This window comes from Pristiophorus japonicus, chromosome 14 (assembly GCF_044704955.1).
Source record: "Pristiophorus japonicus isolate sPriJap1 chromosome 14, sPriJap1.hap1, whole genome shotgun sequence".
NCBI lineage: Eukaryota > Metazoa > Chordata > Chondrichthyes > Pristiophoridae > Pristiophorus > Pristiophorus japonicus.
This window is the reverse complement of record NC_091990.1, coordinates 160826559-160848330: the sequence shown is the minus strand read 5'-3', so window position 1 is coordinate 160848330 and position 21772 is coordinate 160826559. Positions and strand designations below refer to the sequence as shown.

Sequence of the window (21772 nt, the reverse complement as noted above, 5' to 3'; positions counted from 1 at the left end):
TAGGCATCACTGGCAACATCATCATTTATTGCCCATTCCTAATTGCCCTTGAGAAGGTGGTGGTGAGCTGCCTTCTTGAACCACTGCAGTCCATGTGCTGAAAGTACTCCCACAGTGCTGTTAGATAGGGAGTTTCAGGACTTTGACCCAGCGATAATGAAGGAACAGTGATATATTTCCAAGTCAAGATGCTGTGTGACTTAGAGGGGAACTTGGCGATGGTGGTGTTCCCATGCATCTGTTGCCCTTGCCTTTTTAGGTAGAGATCGCAGGTTTGGGAGGTGCTGTAGAAGAAGCCTTGGTGAGTTGCTGCAGTGCATTTTGTAGATGATGCACATTACAGGCACGGTGCGCCGGTGGTGAATGGGGTGCGATCAAGCGGGCTGCTTTGTCCTGAATGGTGTAGAGCTTAGTGAGTGTTGTTGGAGCTGGAGCTGCACACATCCAGGCACTTAACTGGACCAACCACACAAATATTGCGGCAACAAGAGCAGGTCAGAGAGTATTCCATCATACTCTTGACTTGTGCCTTTGTAGATGGCTTGGGGGAGTTAGGAGGTGAGCCACTCGTCACAGAATATCCAGCCTCTGACCTGCTCTTGTTGCTGCAATATTTATGTGGCTGGTCCAGTTAAGTTTCTGGTTAATGGTGGTTGATTTGGTAATGGTAATGCCATTGAATGTCATGGGGAGGTTGTTAAACTCACTTTTGCCGGAGATGGTCATTGCCTCGCATTTGTGTGGTGCAAATGTTACTTGCCACTCATCAGCCCACTGTTCAGATCCTGCTGCATGTGGGTATGAATTGCTTCATTCGCTGAGGAATTGCAAATGGAACAGAACACTGAAATCATCAGCGAACAGCCTCACTTCTGATCTTATGATGAGCGAAGGTCGTTGATGAAGCAGCTGAAGATGTTTGGGTGTAGGACACTGCCCTGAGGAACTCTTGCAGCGATATCCTGGGGCTGAGATGATTGGCCTCCAACAACCACAACCGTCTTTCTTCGTGCTAACTCCTTATCGATGTTACATCAAAGTCCTTTGTGATGGATCAGTTCATTAACCAAATATCAAAATGAAGTAGACAAATGGGTTATATGTAAAAAAATATATATATATATAAATACAAGTTACTGGACCAAAATAAGTCAGTAGAAGATGTGTTTATTGCTTTAACTGCAGCAAAACCTCGTTGGTGAGATGTATTATGCTATTACAGGGCTCTAATTATGTACATGTTTTGATTGAATAAGTGCCTGGAAATAATGGACACTCTAACGTTAACCCTCCATCAGTGATAATAAATCCGTTTTGGAGAATAATGGCCTGTGGTTTAAATAGATTTGCAGGTGACTGAACTCCGAAGACCTTTTGGTCAGAATATTGCGGAGTAGTTAGCCTGAGCCATTTATTATTCTGGTCGCGTACAATAGAAAGGAAGAGAAAGAACCTGGTTTCTGATTAATTAAGACCGTACAATATGTAAAAGGTCAATCACAATAAGGGCATGTCAGGCTCATTCCATCATATACTTGCATCTAATACTTGGAGAATTTTTATGGCATTGCTCAATGATTCAGATAATACCTTGAAGTTTGATGGCTGCAGTGTGACATTTACAGGGAATCGATGCAATATGGAAGGTATTTAATATATATAAGCCTCATGCATCCATCACACATCAAATACTGTACTTTGTAACAAGCAAAATAATTTTTTTTTAAAGCCAGATATCGACCAAAAGGCTGAAATTTATATGGCTATATGATTGACTGGCAACTTATAAGTAACTATTTATAAGGAACAGAGGAGGTTGAGAGGAGACCTCATTGAGGCATACAAAATATTGAGGGGCCTGTATATAGTGGATAGTAAGGGCCTATTTTCTTTGGTGGAGGGGTCTATTACGAGGGGACATAGTTTTAAGATGGTTGGTGGAAGGTTTAGCGGGGATTCGGGGGGTGGGGTGAGGGGGGGGCTTCTTTACGCAGAGGGTTGTGGGAATCTGGAACTCACTGCCTGGAAGAGTGGTGGATGCAGAGACCATCACCACATTTAAGAGAAGGTTAGATGGGCACTTAAAGTGCCGTAACCTGCAGCGTTACGGACCAAGAGCTGGTAAGTAGGTTTTAAGGAGCATCTTGAAGGAGGAAAGAGAATTGGAAAGGTTTCGGCAGGGAATTCCAGAGCTTGGGGCTTCGGCAACAGAAGGCACAGCCACCAATGGTTGAGCGACTATAATCAGGGATGCTCAAGAGGGTAGAATTAGAGGAGCACAGACATCTCGGGGGTTGTGGGGCTGGAGGAGATTACAGAGATAGGGAGGAGCGAGGCCATGGAGGGATCTGAAAACAAGGTTGATAATTTTGAAATCGAGGTATTAAACAGTCAGGAAACTTGTCAGGCGTGATTAATTGTGGGATATTATTAATTTTGTGACCGCTTGAAGCGGTCAGCTTCTTTTCTCAGTGAGTAACGAGTGACTGCAGGGGTCAAAGTTGTCTTTGATTGACATCCAAACATGCACATTTTTTTTATTAGTTCACGGGATGTGGGCATCGCTGGCAAGGTCAGCGAATGCTTGTGCAATGCCTCCCTTACTGATGCGTAAAGGCTGAAAGTTCGGCCTAAAAACTCTAGCGCAGCGAAAATGGTAATTTTCACGTATCACTACCGTTTTCGACAAAAAACCCCGAAAGCCAGATCATGTACAGAAAGTGGAAGAGGGAAAGAAAGATGGATTTAAGAGAGAGATAAAGACAAAGCAATAAAGAAAGGAAAGATAGATTACGAAGGTAAACTTGAGCAAAACGTAAAAACGGATAGTAAAAGCTTTTACAGATATATAAAATGGAAAAGAGTGACTAAAGTAAATGTTGGTCCCTTAGAAGATGAAAAGGGGGATTTAATAATGGGAAATGTGGAAATGGCTGAGACCTTAAACAATTATTTTGCTTCGGTCTTCACAGTGGAAGACACAAAAACCATGCCAAAAATTGCTGGTCACAGGAATGTGGGAATCACTATCACTAGGGGGGTAGTGCTGGACAGGCTAATGGGACTCAAGGTAGACAAGTCCCCTGGTTCTGATGAAATGCATCCCAGGGTATTAAAAGAGATGGCGGAAGTTATAGCAAATGCATTCGTTATAATCTACCAAAATTCTCTGGACTCTGGGGAGGTACCAGTGGATTGGAAAGCAGCTAATGTAATGCCTCTGTTTAAAAAAGGGGGCAGATAAAAGGCAGGTAACTATAGGCCGGTTAGTTTAACATCTGTAGTGGGGAAAATGCTTGAAGCTATCATTAAGGAAGAAATAGCGGGACATCTAGATAGGAATAGTGCAATCAAGCAGACGCAGCATGAATTCATGAAGGGGAAATCACGTTTAACTAATTTACTGGAATTCTTTGAGGATATAACGAGCATGGTGGATAGAGGTGTACCGATGGATGTGGTGTATTTAGATTTTCAAAAGGCATTCGATAAGGTGCCACACAAAAGGTTACTGCAGAAGATAAAGGTACGCGGAGTCAGAGAAAATGTATTAGCATGGATAGAGAATTGGCTGGCTAACAGAAAGCAGAGAGTCGGGATAAATGGGTCCTTTTCGGGTTGGAAATCGGTGGTTAGTGGTGTGCCACAGCGATCGATGCTGGGACCACAACCGTTTACAATATACATAGATGACCTGGAAGAGGGGACAGAGTGTAGTGTAACAAAATTTGCAGATGACACAAAGATTAGTGGGAAAGCGGGTTGTGTAGAGGACACAGAAAGGCTGCAAAGAGATTTAGATAGGTTAAGCGAATGGGCTAAGGTTTGGCAGATGGAATACAATGTCAAAAAGTGTGAGGTCATCCACCTTGGGGGAAAAAAAACAGTAAAAGGGAATATTATTTGAATGGGGAGAAATTACAACATGCTGCGGTGCAGAGGGACCTGGGGGTCCTTGTGCATGAACTCTTTTTGGAAAATTCTCGTTTTTTTTTTAAAGAAGCCTTCTCGTCGTGGAATTGAACCCCGTTCTCCCGCGTGACAGGCGGGGATACGCACCACTATACTAACGAGGAAGTGGCCATGAATCCCAAAAATTTAGTTTGCAGGTGCAGCAGGTAATCAGGAAGGCAAATGGAATGTTGGCCTTCATTGCGAGAGGGATGGAGTACTAAAGCAGGGAGGTCCTTCTGCAACTGTATAGGGTATTGGTGAGGCCGCACCTGGGGTACTGCATGCAGTTTTGGTCACCTTACTTAAGGAAGGATATACTAGCTTTTGGAGCGGGTACGATTCACTAGGCTGATTCCGGAGGTGAGGGGGTTACCTTATGATGATAGATTGAGTAGACTGGGTCTTTACTCGTTGGAGTTCAGAAGGATGAGGAGTGATCTTATAGAAACATTCAAAATAATGAAAGGGATAGACAAGATAGAGGCAGAGAGGTTGTTTCCACTGGTCGGGGAGACTAGAACTAGGGGCACAGCCTCAAAATACGGGGGAGCCAATTTAAAACCGAGTTGAGAAGGAATTTCTTCTCCCAGAGGGTTGTGAATATGTGGAATTCTCTGCCCAAGGAAGCAGTTGAGGCTAACTCATTGAATTTATTTAAATCACAGATAGATAGATTTTTAACCAATAAGGGAATTAAGGGTTACGGAGAGCGGGCGGGTAAGTGGAGCTGAGTCCATGGCCAGATCAGCCATGATCTTGTTGAATGGCGGAGCAGGCTCGAGGGGCTCGATGGCCTACTCCTGTTTCTAATTCTTATATTCTTATTGCCCATACCTAATTGCCCTTGAGAAGGTGGTGGTGAGCCGTCTTCTTGAACCACTGCAGTCCATGTGGTGAAGGTAATCCCTGTTGGGGAGGGAGTTCCAGAATTTTGACACAGCAACAATGAAGGAACAGCGATATATTTCCAAGTCAGGGTGGTGTGTGACTCGGCGGGGAACTTACAGGTGAAGGTGTTCCCATGCGCCTGCTGCCCTTGTCTTTCTAGGTGGTAGAGGTCGCGAGTTTGGGAGGTGATGTCGAAGAAAGAGTTGCCAGAACGCGGTTACCAATCAGGAGCAGGAACTCAGGCTGATTTTTCCCTTGCCTTGGCTAGGGAGTCTGACACCAATTGTAATGGTGGATTGCTACCTGACTGAGATCCACTAACTCAGCATGGTCCAGAGATCAAATCTCGAATCTTTTGGTTCTGTGTGTGGTGCAGTACCACCCCCCTGTGGTGTATCTACCCATTGAGCCATCAGGGGAAGTCAAATACAAAGCAACTCAAAAAAAGGAAGTGTGGGGAGGGAGTAAACTCATTCTTTAGTAATGGTTATTGAAGATCATTTTCTTTTGCATGCAGTAGTTATTGAGAAATTGAATATTTCAGCCATTCAACAGTGTCTGCTAAACCAATAGCCGAGAGCAGTACCATACAACATTTGCAGAAAAGCAGTTGAGGGTTTTTATTGTAATTTTGCATGTTGTACTGTTGCAGAGTTGTGCTTGTTTTGGTTGCATGATAGCAGTATATTTGGTTATGATTATTTCAGAGATCCCTTAAAAGGTGCTCCTCGGTGGTTTAGTGAGGTTATCCAATCACTGGCTGAACTAAACAAACCAGTAAACTTCTAGGATCAATTCCCCAATCTGAAAGAGGTTAAGCCACCCCACCCTCACCTCCAGGTTGAAGAGGGATAAGTTGGCCAGATGCACCACAACAACTTGTCAAGGCTTCTTCAGCAACACCTCGCAAATCCACGAAGGACAAGGGCAGCAGGTGCATGAGAACACCATCACCTCCAAGTCACATCAGCCTGACTTGGACATATATCGCTGCTCCTTAGTCACCACTGGGTCAAAATCTTGGAACTCCCTTCCTAACAGCACTGCGGGAGTACTTTTGCCACATGGACTGCAGTCTTTCAAGTAACCAACTTGTCAAGGGCAACTCACGCTGGACAATAAATGTTGGCTTTGCCAGCAGTGCCTATATCCCAAGAATGAATAATTAAGGTTCCCTATCCCCATTACTATCCAGTAACTCTTGCTGTGTGTGTTTTGTGATAGGAGAGTTGTCTATAATGCCCCTCGGGATTTGGACAAGTATCAGCTGATCAAAGAGCGACAGCATGGATGACTAATTTAGCTGAATTTTTTGAGGAGGTCATTAACATGGTGAATAAGGCAGTGTCTCTGGATATTGTCTAAATGGACTTCCAGAAAGAATTTGGTAACATATAAAAACAGAAAATGCTACTCAGCAGGTCAGGTAGCAGCTGTGAAGAGAAACAGAGTTAACGTTTCAGGTCGATGACTTTTTGTCAGAACTGAAGAATTTGATATTGTTCTGCACAAGAGATTAACAAAAGCATTGGTAAAAGCACATGGAATTGAAGGCAATCTTTAGCTATGAGTTGGTAATTGGTTGGGAGGCAGAAGTTAGAGTAGGGATAAGGGCAACATCGGGCCATAAATTGCAGCCTCGCCGGGTACGATGTGGGCATGCACCTAAAGAGGCCTCGCAAAAGCCGGTTTTCAGGGCGTGATGCGCATGCACTGAGAACTGGCTTTTGACAGATCCAATGCATCCCCGCAGGAAGGATATCCATGAGGCAGAGATTGGGCTATTTGCCCAGCGAATGTCCTTCAAACTCTTACCCCAGTAAAAGCAAGCGCATAGCTTACTTTTAAGTGTAAGAGTTTTAAAACACAGAAAAATTAAATGTAATCACTCATTTTAATATTAAAAATCCTGTCCATTAAAGTAAGTTTATTTTTAACCCTATTAAAAAAAATTCAAAAATAATATTTTTTCTAAAACATTTAATTACTTTCAATTTCACTTAATTTTAATTTTGTGTGAGGTTTTTTTTAAATTTATTGTGTTGTTTCTTGTTTTAGTGGGGGTATTCTCATTGATAGTAATGGGAGCTCGTAAAAACGGAGTTCCCATCATTATCAATGAGAATACTACACAATGATTGGTGGTCCAGACCCACGTGATTCCAGGATACGAATACGTACCTGGAGGATATGTTCCCATACACTGCACAGCGAATCAAGGCCTCCAACCCGAATCCTATGTTCCTCCGGGACCACCAGGTATTTTCGTTAAAAACATTCGGGTCGGAGACATTCATCCAAAGTAAGCCTCTGACTGCAATTTCCCCCCCCCCCCCCCCCCATTCTGTGATTGCAGAATGGAACAAGTGATGTTCTCCAGGGATCTATACCATACTTTATTAATGAATTGGATTAAAGAATAGAGAATTGTATATCCAAGTTTGCAAATGACACTAAATGAAGGAGGTACAGTATGTTGTGTAGATAGAAGCAAAAATTTACAAAGGAACATAGATAGGTTAAGTAACTCCATTAAACTGTGGCAGATGGGAGTTCAGTGTGGGGAAGAGTGAGGTCATCAACTGGATACAAGAAAAACAAATTGGAATATTTTCTTAATGGCGAGAATGATACCAGGAATAAAAGGTTGAACTATAAGGACAGGTTGCATAAACTTGGTTTGTAGGCTGGAGTTTAGAAGGTTGAGAGGTGATCTAATTGAGATGTTTTAAAATTCTAAAGTACAAGGGCGAACAATCTTAAAATAAAGTTAGGCCACTCAGGAATGAAATCAAGAAGTGGAAATCTGGAACTCACTCCCTCAAAAGGTGTTTCAATTGAAATCTTCAAGACAGGGATTTTTGTTAAGGGCATCGAGAGATATGGAACAAGACGGGTAAATGGAGTTGAGACATCCGTGATCTGATTGAATGGCGGAACAGGCTCAAGGAGCTGAATGGCCTACTCCTGTTCCTATAATTTAATAGATACCAACTCTTTCTTAGCCAGTTGTTGGAGAACACCAGCAACTGGAAAGAAAAAAATTAAATATTTTTAAAAGCCATAAGAAAAAATCCATCACAAGATTACAGATTATGGTTATTACCTTTGCAATAATAGTGCTCATTCTGTTAGGTAACTATCACCTAATGCACAGTAATATTTGATCAATAGAGCTGGTCCTGGTACACACAAGGAGCTGTAGTTATAGTATAGAATACACTAATTACATCTTTATTTGAACCTTGTCTTCTGACTACAACACTAATTAAACAAATGCAGCGCACAGAGGAAGTAGAATTCAGATTCATAATACACTGCTATTCTTGCAGTCAGTCATTGTTGATACTGTTTCTATCTCTGGAACAGAGATTGCAGCCAGGTATCACAGCAGTACACTCCACTGGAGACTGTTGCCATGGTACAGCAATTGATACAGCCAAGTCGAAGCCCATGTGTCACTTCAACCAAGTTAACTAATGAGAGCGACAATTTCAGAAGCTGTGGTGAGGCTGTTGACTTGCCCTTCTGCGCATTGGAGAAAAAGGCTGTAGAGGTCATTGGAGCCAAAACCCGCGAAGAAATACGAATAAAAAAACAAACATTAAAAAAAATTTAACTTTGTAGCACAAATACAAATCTTAGATAATAGTGTCTGTTACAGTACGTTCTGTTTCAACTTTTGTATATTGAATGTGGATGTAACACAAGTTATTTCAAAATAATGTGCCTTGCCTTGCTGAATAGTTATTTTGAGTGGAGTGTGAAAACCAGAAGCAGCTGGGGAAGATTTTGAGGGATAGACTGGAAGGGGAGGGGGATTTTAGTGTGTCACACCTTAGTATAAAAGTTTTTGATGGCGATTGGTGCGACGACAACTGGCAGAGAATAGAAAAATAAAGACTAGATTGAGAATGAAAGGCACAGAGTAGAAGACCATTGATTTATTGAAGCCAGTGGTACTTCTAGCAGGTTGGTAATATTTCATTGCTTAACATTTTTGTAGTTGGAGAAGTTGTGAAGAGTGGGTTGTTTTCTCTGTTCCAATGTGAATGCTCACACAGTTAGGTCCCAATGTTAAAATAGTGCACTGCAATTAAAATCACAGATAATGAGTCCACTGGGGTTATCCATTGATAAAAGCAATGAATAAAATCAGAAAGAATCATTGTAGTCCAATTTATTGCCACAGTTAAATGTTAAAGATTTGAAACAATTGAATTATGGAATGCAAACTGAACGTTAATGATCATTTAATCCAAGACAGACTTTACTTAACCTTCTGGCCAAGGAGCAGAAGTCAGCAGTTGCAAATATTACGTATAGAGCTCCGATAGGGATTGAAAGAGCCCATAGTGCTAAATAAAAGTGTAGAATGTCAATGTGCTCACAGTCCGGTGGCATCTGTCATAGAAACATAGAAAATAGGTGAAGGAGTAGGCACCACCATTCAATAAGATCATGGCTGATCATTCCCTCGGTACCCCTTTCCTGCTTTCTCTCCATACCCCTTGATCCCTTTAGCCGTAAGGGCCATATCTAAATCCCTCTTGAATATATCCAATGAACTGGCATCAACAACTCTCTGTGGCAGGGAATTCCACAGGTTAACAACTCTGAGTGAAGAAGTTTCTCCTCATCTCAGTCCTAAATGGCCTACCCCTTATCCGAAGACTGTGTCCCCTGGTTCTGGACTTCTCCAACATCGGGAACATTCTTCCCGCATCTAACCTGTCCAGTCCCGTCAGAATCTTATACGTTTCTATGAGATCCCCTCTCATCCTTTTAAACTCCAGTGAATAAAGGCCCAGTTGATCCAGTCTCTCCTCATATGTCAGTCCAACCATCCCTGGAATCGGTCTGGTGAACCTTCGCTGCACTCCTTCAATAGTAAGAACATCTTTCCTCAGATTAGGAGACAAAAACTGAACACAATATTCCAGGTGAGGTCTCACCAAGGCCCTGTACAACTGCAGTAAGACCTCCCTGCTCCTATACTCAAAACCCCTAGCTATGAAGGCCAACATACCATTTGCCTTCTTCACCACCTACTGTACCTGCATGCCAAATTTCAATAACTGATGTACCATGACACCCAGGTCTCGTTGCACCTCCCCTTTTCCTAATCTGCCGCCATTCAAATAATATTCTGCCTTTGTGTTTTTGCCCCCAAAGTGGATAACCTCACACTTATCCACATTATACTGCAGCTGCTATGCATTTGCCCACTCACCTAACCTGTCCAAGTCACCCTGCCACCCAGTTTAGTGTCATCTGCAAACTTGGAGATATTACATCCAATTCCTTCATCCAAATCATTAATGTATATTGTAAAGAGCTGGGGTCCCAGCACTGAGCCCTGCGGCACTCCACTAGTCACTGCCTGCCATTCTGAAAAGGACCCGTTTATCCCGACTCTCTGCTTCCTGTCTGCCAGCCAGTTCTCTATCCATGTCAGTATATTACCCCCAATACCATGTGCTTTGATTTTGCACACCAATCTCCTGTGTGGGACCTTGTCAAAAGTATTTTGAAAGTCCAAATACACCACATCCACTGGTTCTCCCTTGTCCACTCTACTAGTTACATCCTCAAAAAATTCCAGAAGATTCGTCAAGCATGATTTCCCTTTCATAAATCCATCCTATCACTGCTTTCCAAATGCGTGATTCTGCCCACTCCAGTGGCTGAATGGAGTTATTGGACCTGAAATTCCGATGTCCCGGGTCTGTACGAAGTTTCTACGGACCCGGGAAGGCATCGGAAAAGCCGGTTTTCAGTGCGCAATGCGCATGCGCTGAAAACCGGCTTTTCCGATCTGTCAAAGTTTCTGGCTTGACAGATCCTCCGTATCTCGGGGGATCACTTACAGGGCAAGATTTCTGATATTTACAAACATCTTGCCCTGAAAATTTCCTTTAAAATCTTGCGCCTGAAAAAGCAGACGTATAGCCTACTTTTACAGATGCAAGTGTTTACAAATACACAAAAACATTTTAAAATAGTTATAAAAACACATTTTATTGTTTAAAAACCCTCCCCACTACGGTAAGTTCATTTTAAGGCTTAATTAAAAAAACTTTTTAAAAAGTCAGGAAAATATATTTTTTATAACTACTTTAATTTAAATGAATGTTAAATATGTAGTTTATTTTCTATTCTTTAATGTGTTTTGGGCGTTTGTGGGGGGTTTCTCATAGTAATAGGAGTTCCGGACTTATGGAACTCCTATTACTATGAATGAGAATCTATACTACACCAGCTGTCTCCAGCTCCTGGCCTGCACACGTCCCTACGTGCACACACTGCGACGCGCAGTCACAAGAGGCCCCAGGCTCAAAGTTCCAATGGCCGCAGCAGCAGGTAAGTGCGCATCTTTTTTCTCTGTTTCTGTCGTTTGCCCGCAGGACGAGTGCGACCGGAATTTAAGGGCCATTGTATTTTCCAGCTCGCCCGCCCCCCCCATTTTAAGAACATAATAGGAGCAGGAGTAGGCCCTATGGCCCCTCGAGCCTGCCCCACCATTCAATAAGATCATGGCTGATCATCGACCTCAACTCCACTTTCCCGCCCGATCTCCATATCCCTTGATGCCCCTGGACCCCAAAAATCTATCTATCTCAGCCTTGAATATATTCAAAGCCTCGGCAACCATAGCCCTCTAGGGCAGAGAATTCCAAAGATTCACAACCCTCTGAGTGAAGAAATTCCTCCTCATCGCTGTCTTAAATGGCCTACCCCTTTTTCCTGAGACTGTGCCCCCTAGTTCTAGACATTCCAGCCAGGGAAAACAACCTCTCAGCATCTACCCTGTCAATCCCATTCAGAAGGTTGTATGTTTCAATGAGATCACCTCATTCTTCTAAACTCGAGAGTATCGGCCCATTCTACACGATCTCTGATCATATTACAGCCCTCTCATCCCAGGAATCAATCTAGTGAACCTCTGTTGTACCGCCTCCATGGCAAGTATATCCTTCCTTAGATAAGGAGACCAAAACTGTGGTGACAAAGTACAATTCCATACAACTTGGGATTCTTTGGCGGATCTCACCCAAGTGTTTAAGTTTAAACAGTGACCGACAACAGGCCAATACTTGGGGGAGATCAAGCCCAATGATGTCCTTTCCCATCAGTCACATACCTACTGTTTCCAGCAAAATGGTGATCTGTGGCTGTGTTTTTTTTTATCCTTTCCAAAATCATTTCAAACACAACCCCAACCTGGCCAGAGCGAGGGGCTGGGGGAGTGGGCAGGGGGAATATCATTTACAAATACCTGGCATTCTAAGTGAAAAATCTGTCAGGTAACTTTTTTTAGGAACAAGTTGTTAGGACGTTTTTTTTTAAGTCAATTTTGCTTGGCTACAAGCATATCGATTATGATGGCCTTGGAAAAATACAAGCCACCTCGGCCTTTATCTTCTCTGGCCAAATGAGGAGCATGCATGGAAAATACCCTGTGGAGAGAAGGGGTAAAAAAATCATCTAAAAACCAGGAAAAATGGATATTACTGTATCAAAGGAATAGGGCTAGAATTTCAGTACCTGGATATCCCTGGCTCAAGACCGCCCAAAATGGAGGAAGAGCATCCGGGAGGGCGCTGAGCACCTCGAGTCTCATCGCCGAGAGCATGCAGAAATCAAGCGCAAGGAGCATGCGGCAAACCAGACTCCCCACCCACCCTTTCCTTCAACCACTGTCTGTCCCACCTGTGACAGACTCTAATTCCCGCATTGGACTGTTCAGTCACCTGAGAACTCACTTTTAGAGTGGAAGCAAGTCTTCCTCGATTTCGAGGGACTGCCTATGATGATGAGAAATTCAGAAAATAGCACAATGACCGGTTTTTGGGTGGTAATTGATGATTTAGATTTTGTTTTACCGCCGGAATACCGCTATGGATGGAGACCGCAAAATTCACCAAGTGGTGACCGGCTGTAACGGTAAAATTCAGCCTTGCACGAATGCATGTGTGCACCGGAGCCGAATTCAGCGATTGAGAAAAAAAAACAGACCTTTTGCACAATTTTTTGCTTGCCGACTTTTTGCTTCTGATTTTTTTTTCCCCCTGCAATTCTAGTCAGGCGTCAGGGTGTGCCCGCGCATGTGCAGTAACCCAGCTCTCAATCTGCCATTTTTCAGAGACAGGAGAAGATGCAGCAGGTTGATCATAGCAGAGGGCCAGGAAATTTAGTTCTGATGCAAATGAGACACTTATAACAGCAATTGAGAGTAGATGGAGGTGGGGGGAGGGGGAAGAGGAAGGGTCGAAGTAAACCCCCGCCCCCCCCTGCCATTGTAAGGAGATTTTGGACCTCTGTTGCTGAGGAGATCTCCTCAGTAGATGACATTCTCAGGGACCACCAGTCATGCAGGAAAAGGTGGAATGACCATTGCAAGGTTGTAATATTTTTATTCATGCACTCCTTGGTTACTTATTGTAAATCTGACATGTTGCTGTAGGTAGACTAAGTGTTGCATCTTATTTGCCATGAATGATCGTTACACATTATTAAGACTGCTTTTTGGCATCTTAAAAGATATTCCTGGACAGCGATGTCTTCCTCATCTCATAGGCAGTCCCTCGAAATCGAGGAAGACTTGCTTCCACTCCTAAAGGGAGTTCTTTGATGGCGGAACAGTCCAACATGAGAGCCACAGACTCTGTCACAGGTGGGACAGATATTTGTCGGGGGAAGGGATGGGGGGGCGGTGGTGACACTGATTTACCACACACTCCTTCCGCTGCCTGCGTTGATCTCTTCACGCTCACAGCGTCGATATTCGAAGAGCTCAACACTCTCCCTGATGCCCGTTCTCCACTTAGGGCGGTCTTCGGCCAGGTATCAGTGGTGATGTTGCACTTCGCCAGGGAGGCTTTGAGGGCCTCCTTGTAATGCTGCCGCTGCCCACCTTTGGCTCATTTGTCATGAAGGAGCTCCGCATAGAGCAGTCGTTTAGGGAGTCTCGTGTCTGGCATGCGAACTACGTGGCCTGCCCAACGAAGCTGATCTGGTGTGGTTAGTGCTTCAATGCTGGGGATGTTAGCCTGCGCGAGGACACTGATGTTGGTGCGTCTGTCCTCCCAGGGGATTTGCAGGATCGTTGGTGATATATCTCCAGCGACTCGATGTCTTCTGTAGTCATCCATGCCTCTGACCCATTGAGGAGGGCGGGAATTACTACAGCCCTGTAGACCATGAGCTTGGTGGTAGGTTTGAGGGCTTGGTCTTCGAACACTCTTTTCCACAGATGGCCGAAGGCTGCACTGGAGGCGATGTTGAATCTCCACATCAATGTCTGCCTTTGTTGACAAGAGGCTCCCGAGATATAGGAAGTGGGCCACGTTGTCGAGAGCCGCGCCGTGAATCTTGATGACTGGGTGGGGCAGTGCTGTGAGGCGAGGACAGGTTGGTGTAGGATCTTTGTCTTACGGATGTTAAGCGTAAGGCTTATGCTTTCATATGCCTTTGTGAATGCATTGACTATATCCTGGAGTTTAGTCTCCGAATGTGCGTCATCCGCGTACTGCAATTCAATGGCAGAGGTTTGGGTGGTCTTGGACCTGGCCTGGAGGCGGCGTAGGTTAAACAGCTTCCCACTGGTTCTGTAGTTTAGTTCCACTCCAGCGCGGAGCTTGTTGACAGTGAGGCGGAGCATGGCAGCGAGGAAGATTGAAGAGAGGGTTGGAGTGATGATGCAGCCCTGTTTGACCCTGGTTCGGATGTGGAATGGGTCTGTAACAGATCCGCTGGTAAGGATCACGGCCTGCATGTCGTCGTGGAGTAGGCGAAGGATGTTGAAAAACTTTTGAGGGCACCCAAAACTGAGGAGGATGCTCCATAAGCCCTCACGGTCGACAGTGTCAAAGACCTTTGTACGGTCAAAAAAGGCCATGTATAAAGGCTGGCGCTGCTCCCTGCATTTTTCCTGCCGTTGTTGTGCTGCAAAGATCATGTCCGTGGTTCCTCGGAGATGAAATCCGCACTGTGACTCCGGGAGGAGCTCCTCAGCCACAGGGAGAGGACGGCTGAGGAGAACTCTAGCGACAACCTTCCCAGTGGTTGATAGCAGGAGGAGGCCCATTCAGTCCCTCGAGGCTCTTACACAGGAACAGGAGGAGGCCCATTCAGCCCCTCGAGCCTGTTACACAGGAACAGGAGGAGGCCCATTCAGCCCCTCGAGCCTGTTAATTGCCAGAGTCAGACTTGTCCCTTTTTAAAAATGGACACAATCACTGCATCTGAGATCCCCCGGCATGCTCTCCTCCCTCCAAATGAGAGAGAGGAGGTCATGTATCCGCACCAACAGCGGCTCTCCGCCATATTGTAGCGCCTCAGCAGGAATTCCATCCGCACTCCTAGCCTTGTTGTTCTTGAGCTGTTTTATGGCTTTGCCTCCCTCTTGCAACGTTAGGGTTTCACTGAGGTGGTGGTGGGTTGCATGCTGCGGGATGGAGTTGAGAACACTCGAGTCAAAGGCAGAGTCTCGATTGAGGAGATCTTCAAAGTGCTCCTTCCAGCGGACCCTGACAGCCTCGGTGTCCTTGATGAGTGTTTCCTCGTTCTTTGCCAGGAATGGGGTGGGGCCTTGGGAGTTTGGACCGTAGGTGGCCTTGACTGCAGTGAAGAATCCTCATATGTCGTGGCTGTCAGCTAGTTGTTGTATCACCTGCGCTTTCTCCATCCACCACCTGTTCTTTAGGTCCCGGGTTTTTTGATGGACCTCCGCCTTGAGCTGTCTGTCACGGGCCCCCTCCAATGACAACCGGACCTCCTCTGGCAACGACCGGACCTCCTCTGGCAACGACCGGACCTCCTCTATCTTCATGAACCACGTGCAACTACCAGGGCCATTAAACAGACGGCTGTATTAAATCTGCACAGTATGGTGTAGGTGCTTTGATGGCGATCTGTGCGGCACAAGACAGAAGGGCACTCTGGTAACCATTCCTATTGTCATTTTTCCAGGAAAAGTTGTTGCACAATCGCCGCAAGCAGCGACGGACAGGCGGTGGTTCGCCCAATAGACATCCCTCAACAGGAGAGGTGCGTGGCTGGCTTTAATTGGTGCCTCCGGGAGGTCAAATACCCATGTGGGTGCTGAACCCATGGTCGAAACTGAGGGGGTGGTGGGAGCGATGTCGTCAGCACGTCTTTTAGTTGTGGCCACAAATTCTTTAGAGGAAGCCACATTCACAGGCTTTGTCCCATCCGAGGCAGCGGGTCCAAGTTGTGCGCAGCAACACACCCCCAGGGTTGAACCCCATATGCCATCTCTCGAAGGTTGAGTCGGCAAAGACAGGCAGACGCACACCTGGATATAGTGGAACCATCAAGGGAGAGTGTCGAACTCGGTCGAGAGCCCCTCCGGGCCCTGGGTGGCATTTCTGGCAGCATCGCGGCACAATCTGCGGACAGGAGAGTGGGCATGTCGCAGATTGCAGCTACGATCCGGGAGAACACCGAGGCTGAGCTCCCAATGCCGTGTGGCAATTGCTGGTCTCGACTTTTGGCACTGCAGTCCCCAGTATCACACCATCCAGACCGACAGCACCTGAGAGTGGGGAGGCTGAGCAAGAGCTTTCCGACTCAGAAACCGGTCCTTCCATACCCAGAGCTTCTCCAGGGGGTCCAAATGGTGTCTCCATTGTCTCTTCCCCCAACAACAGCAGCGCCCTGCCTGCCTTGCTGCACAGTCTTGTTCCCAACGCGGGTTTGGGTCGGGGCAAAGGGGGGTTTGGGGGTGGGGGCGGGAAGAAAGGTAGCGCAGTTAAAAGCCATTGGGTGCAGGGGTTGTTTTGCTATAGTTTTCCTGTTTTGGTTATTTTATTTAAAAGTTTTTAAAATTGTGTTCAAATTCAAAATTCATTTAAGTTTCAAAATTTAAAAAAGTTAACAAAGTTTCAAGAACGTACAAATGTTTCATAAATTCTTTGTTCACCTTAACCATTTTTGTGCAGTGTCTCATTTGCAGAATAAGAGGGGGAATAGTCAACATGGTGGGAAGAGTGGCCAGGCAATGGTGAAACGCGCCGTTCACTCTTCAAGCAAAGCGTTCAATTATGTGGCTTTTGCAGTGGCAAAAGCTCCACGAGGCCTCCCCTGTGGTCTCGCCAAGCTCCTCCTCCTCCTCCCTCCTGAGGTGGCCCTGCAGTCCCCAGTGGCAAATCCTGTCCCCTCATGATGGCCAAGTTGTGTAGCATGCAGCACACCACAATGAACTCAGAGACCTGCTATGGGGAGTATTGCAGGCAGCCTCCAGAGTGGTCCAGGAATCGGAAACGCTGCTTGAGCACTCCAACTGTCTGTTCGACGATGTTGCATGTGGCTATATGGCTGTCATTATAGCGATGCTCGGCTTGTGTCTGAGGCGGGGGGGGGTGCGTTATGAGCCAGGTGGCGAGGCCGTAACCTTTGTCCCCCAGCATCCAGCTGTGACCTTGTGGCTGCCGCTCAAACAGGCATGAGACACTGCTCTCTCAAGATACAAGCATCATGGATGCTCCCTGGAAAATTGGCATTTACTGCCATGTTGCGCTGAGTATGGTCGCACACAATCTGTACATTCAGGGAGTGGAATCCCTTTCGGTTTTGATAAACCTTTGGCTCCTCTAAAAGGTGCTCGCGGGGCGATGTGCATAGTCAATGGCACCCTGAACATTGGGGAAGTCAGCAACTCATGCAAAACCTATAGCCCTTTCACACTCTGCAAAATCCTGGTCTTTGGGAACTTTATAAAGTCCATCCTGCGTGCGTTCAGTAGTCACCCGGAGAATGCAGCTATGTGTAGCGAACTGTGAGATGGAACATATGTCCCCCACTGATGCCTGAAAGGAGCCAGAGGCATAGAAAGCAAGTGCCGCAGTCACCATCAACTCGACAGGCAGTGCAGTCCTGTTCCCGCAGGTAGGCTGTAGGTCTGCCTTTATCAGCTAGCATATCTGTGACCACCTCTTTTTGGAAGCGCAGCCTTCGAACACACTGTGCCTCAAGACAGCTGCAGGTATGAGCGCAGTTACCTGTAAACGCATAGGGGACAAGGTCTCTTCCCCATATGTCTGCGAGCTCTTTGATGACGATTATGCTCTTGAATAAGCCTTCTTCCAGCTCGATGCTGCATAGAAAAAGCAGCCAGCAATAATGGCAGAGATATTATAGCCCCATTCTTTTAAATGTCCTCAAATAGCCTTAAAAACAAACTATAAACTGACAAATACCTCAAACGCAGTCTTCCCTCCAAATCCTTTTAAAGTACTGCACTTCTGCTCTGTTTTTCAAGATGGCGTTAGTGTGGGTGCATCGTGGGTCCAAGCAGGCGAAACTTGAGTTTTTCCCGGCGGGTTTTTGAGCCGGCGGTGAAAATGAGGATATTGGCGAGTTTCCTGCCTGCGGCAATAGCGGGGCATTGCACGCCGATTGAAGTCAAAAACGGGCGGGCGATAATTTTACTGCTGGTGCAAAACCGCTGCCGAATTTTCCACCCCCGAACTAAATTTTGTGCACCGTGTTCCTCCACCACTCCCCCCCCCAAAAAAAAAATCACTGTTTACGCCCTGCCATGTGGTAAATGGGCACAAACCTGCCAAATTTTGAGCCCATAGCGTCAGGAATACTGTCCAATTCTTTAGATGCCAATAATACTTTATTTAGTGTTACAGAACATTGATTAATAGGAACTTAGATAAGATTACAATAGCAACAACATGAGCAGGGTAAAGCATTTTATCATACACTGCTCAATTCCAGTGTGGAAATGAGCCTTTAAACAATTAATCATTGCATTACAATAGTTTCGGACTTTGCCTGCCTAGTATTCATCATTTATAGCATTCCTTCCATTTTGGACACAGTCTATATTTGAAATGCTTTATCGTGACTATGACTGACTTTTGAAGGATGAAGATAGTTATAGCCACACTGCGAATGTTTTATCCAGCTTTACAGGGAACGGTATTGGTTTGAAAGGTGAACGGTAAGTGATCACCGAGGGGGAATTGGAGAATGAAATGCATCTTCGACTGGGCCAGAAGATTTTCTTTAGTCTGTAGTAGGTAAAGCTCCACCCGACTGTCCATGACCCATTCCTTTAGGGCCAAAGTTCCTCGCATAGCAAGCTGCAACAGGGAGAACGAACGAACGTGTTAATTGTTTAAAAAAAGACAATTAAAAGGTGTTCAGTTGATCATATCACTTGAAATATGGTAACATTCTGTTAATGCATTTAATATGGTTATTTGGATCCTCTTCTGCTCAAACTGCTAGAACCACATTTATCTCATTGGTTATTTCGGGGATGTATCCAACTATATGCGTCAGACCGAAATGTAACATAAAAGCTGGAACTCGTCATTCTACTTCCTGACCAAAAGGTGTGTTCCTGTGTGTTACAGGTCAGTACCACACTCAGCTCACCCCAACTCTGAAAAAGTCATCATTTCAATAGTGCAATACAATATACACAAACAACAAATTGACAAATCATTTGGCACATGGTGTAATATTACAGCACAAGATTGTTTGACGTTTAACAGGCTGCGATTTTAGCACAGTTTGTTTATGGGCACAACATGTTTAATATGCATAGAACAATCGTGGCTTTCTGGATATCAAGAAAGAACTGACTTGCACTTATGTACTGCTTTAATTACATTTCCATGAAATGTCCAAAACACTTCACCTACACTTGATTACTATGAAATGCAACCAGTGTTATCATGTGGGTAAACACAGCTGCATGCAGTATATTCTCACAAACAGCAGAGAGATGAATGATTAGTTAATCTACTTTTGACAATGTTGATTGAGGGAGGAAGGAGTGCCAGGACTGCAGGAGAATTCCCAGCTCCTCTGCAAATGAAGTCACCAGAACTTTAACGTCCACTTGAACCAGCAGAAGGCACTTCAGCTGAAGGCCCCATCGGAGGGACTCCTGCTCAAACAATGCGGCACTCCCTCAGTACATAGAAACATTGAAAATAGGTGCAGTAGGCCATTCGGCCCTTCGAGCCTGCACCACCATTCAATATCATCATGGCTGATCATGCAACTTCAGTATCCCATTCCTGCTTTCTCTCCATACCCCTTGATCCCTTTAGCCATAAGGGCCACATCTAACTCCCTTTTAACTATATCTAACAAACTGGCCTCAACGACTGTGTGGTAGAGAATTCCACAGGTTTACAATTCTGAGTGAAGAAGTTTCTCATCAGTCCTAAATGGCTTACCCCTTATCCTGGACTTCTCCAACATCGGGAACATTCTTCTTGCATCTAACCTGTCCAATCCCGTCAGAATTTTATATGTTTCTATGAGATCCCCCTTCATTCTTCTAAATTCCAGTGAATATAAGCCTAATCGACATTTTCCAAAATATTTTCTATCAGAGCAGGTTAAGTGCGTAACAAATAATGTTCTGAATTCAATGATGTGATCCTTTCTTCATGTCAGTCCTGCCATCCCGGGAATCAGTCTGGTGAACCTTCACTGCACTCCCTCAATAGCAAGAACGTCTTTCCTTAGATTAGGAGACTAAAACTGTACACAATATTTAAGGTGTAGCCTCACCAAGGCCCTGTGCAACTGCAGCAAGACCTCCTTGCTCCTATACTCAAATCCTCTCACTATGGAGGCCAACATGCCATTTGCCGCCTTCACCGCCTGCTGCACCTGTATGCTAACTTTCAATGACTGATGTACCATGACACCCAGGTCTCGTTGCACCTCCCCTTTTACTAATCTGTCACCATTCTAATATTCTGCCTTCCTGTTTTTGCCCCAGAAGTGGATAACCTCACATTTATCTACATTATACTGCATCTGCCATGCATTTGCCCACTCACCTAACCTGTCCAAGTCACTCTGCAGCCTCTTAGCATCTTCCTCACAGCTCACACTGCCATCCAGCTTAGTGTCATCTGCAAACTTGGAGATTTTACATTCAATTCCTTTGTCCAAATCATTAATGTATATTGTAAAGAGCTGGGGTCCAGCACTGAACCCTGCAGCACTCCACAAGTCACTGCCTGCCATTCTGAAAAGGACCCGTTTATTCCCACTCTTTGCTTCTTGTCTGCCAACCAGTTCTCTATCCACATCAAATACATTACCCCCAATACCATGTGCTTTGATTTTGCACACCAATCTCTTGTGTGGGACCTTGTCAAAAGCCTTTTGAAAGTTAAAATACACCACATCCACTGGTTCTCCCTTGTCCACTCTACTAGTTACATCCTCAAAAAATTCTAGAAGATTTGTCAAGCATGATTTCCCTTTTATAAATCCATGCTGACTTGGACCAATGCTGTCACTGCTTTCCAAATGCACTGCTATTACGTCTTTAATAATTGATTCCAACATTTTCCCCACTACCGATGTAAGGCTAACTGGTCTCTGTCCCTGTTTTCTCTCTCCCTCCTTTTAAAAAAAAAGTGAGGTTACCTAATCTACCCTCCAATCCATAAGACCTGATCCAGAGTCTATAGAATGATGGAAAATGGCCACCAATGTGTCCACTATTTCTAGGGCCACTTCCTTAAGTACTCTGGGATGCAGACTATCAGGCACTGTGCATTTATCGGCCTTCAAAAGGATTTCCTTCAGTTCCTCCTTCTCACTAGACCCTCAGTCCTCTAGTATTTCCGGAAGGTTATTTGTGTCTTCCTTTGTGAAGACAGAACCAAAGTATTTGTTCAATTGGTCTGCCATTTCTTTGTTCCCCATTATAAATTCACCTGATTCTGACTGCAAGGAACCTACATTCGTCTTCACTAATCGTTTTCTCTTCACATATCTGTAAAAGCTTTTGCAGTCAGTTTTTATGTTCCCAGCAAGCTTACTCTCATACTCTATTTCCCCCCCTCCTAATTAAACCCTCTGTTGAATTCTAAATTTCTCCCAATCCTCAGGTCTGCAGCTTTTTCTGGCC

At 45.0% G+C, this 21772-nt stretch overlaps 1 protein-coding gene across 1 annotated transcript in view; it reads right to left on the bottom strand.

Annotated features, from left to right (window-relative positions):
* Nucleotides 1-18468: 18468 nt before the first annotated feature.
* The window catches only part of csrp3 (cysteine and glycine-rich protein 3 (cardiac LIM protein)), a 41821-nt gene continuing 38517 nt past the window's right edge, over nt 18469-21772 (bottom strand). The window contains exon 6 of the mRNA XM_070899730.1: nt 18469-18962. Coding sequence (XP_070755831.1) covers nt 18886-18962 — 77 coding nt within the window. The 3' untranslated portion in view covers nt 18469-18885. The remainder of the gene's footprint in view (nt 18963-21772) is intronic.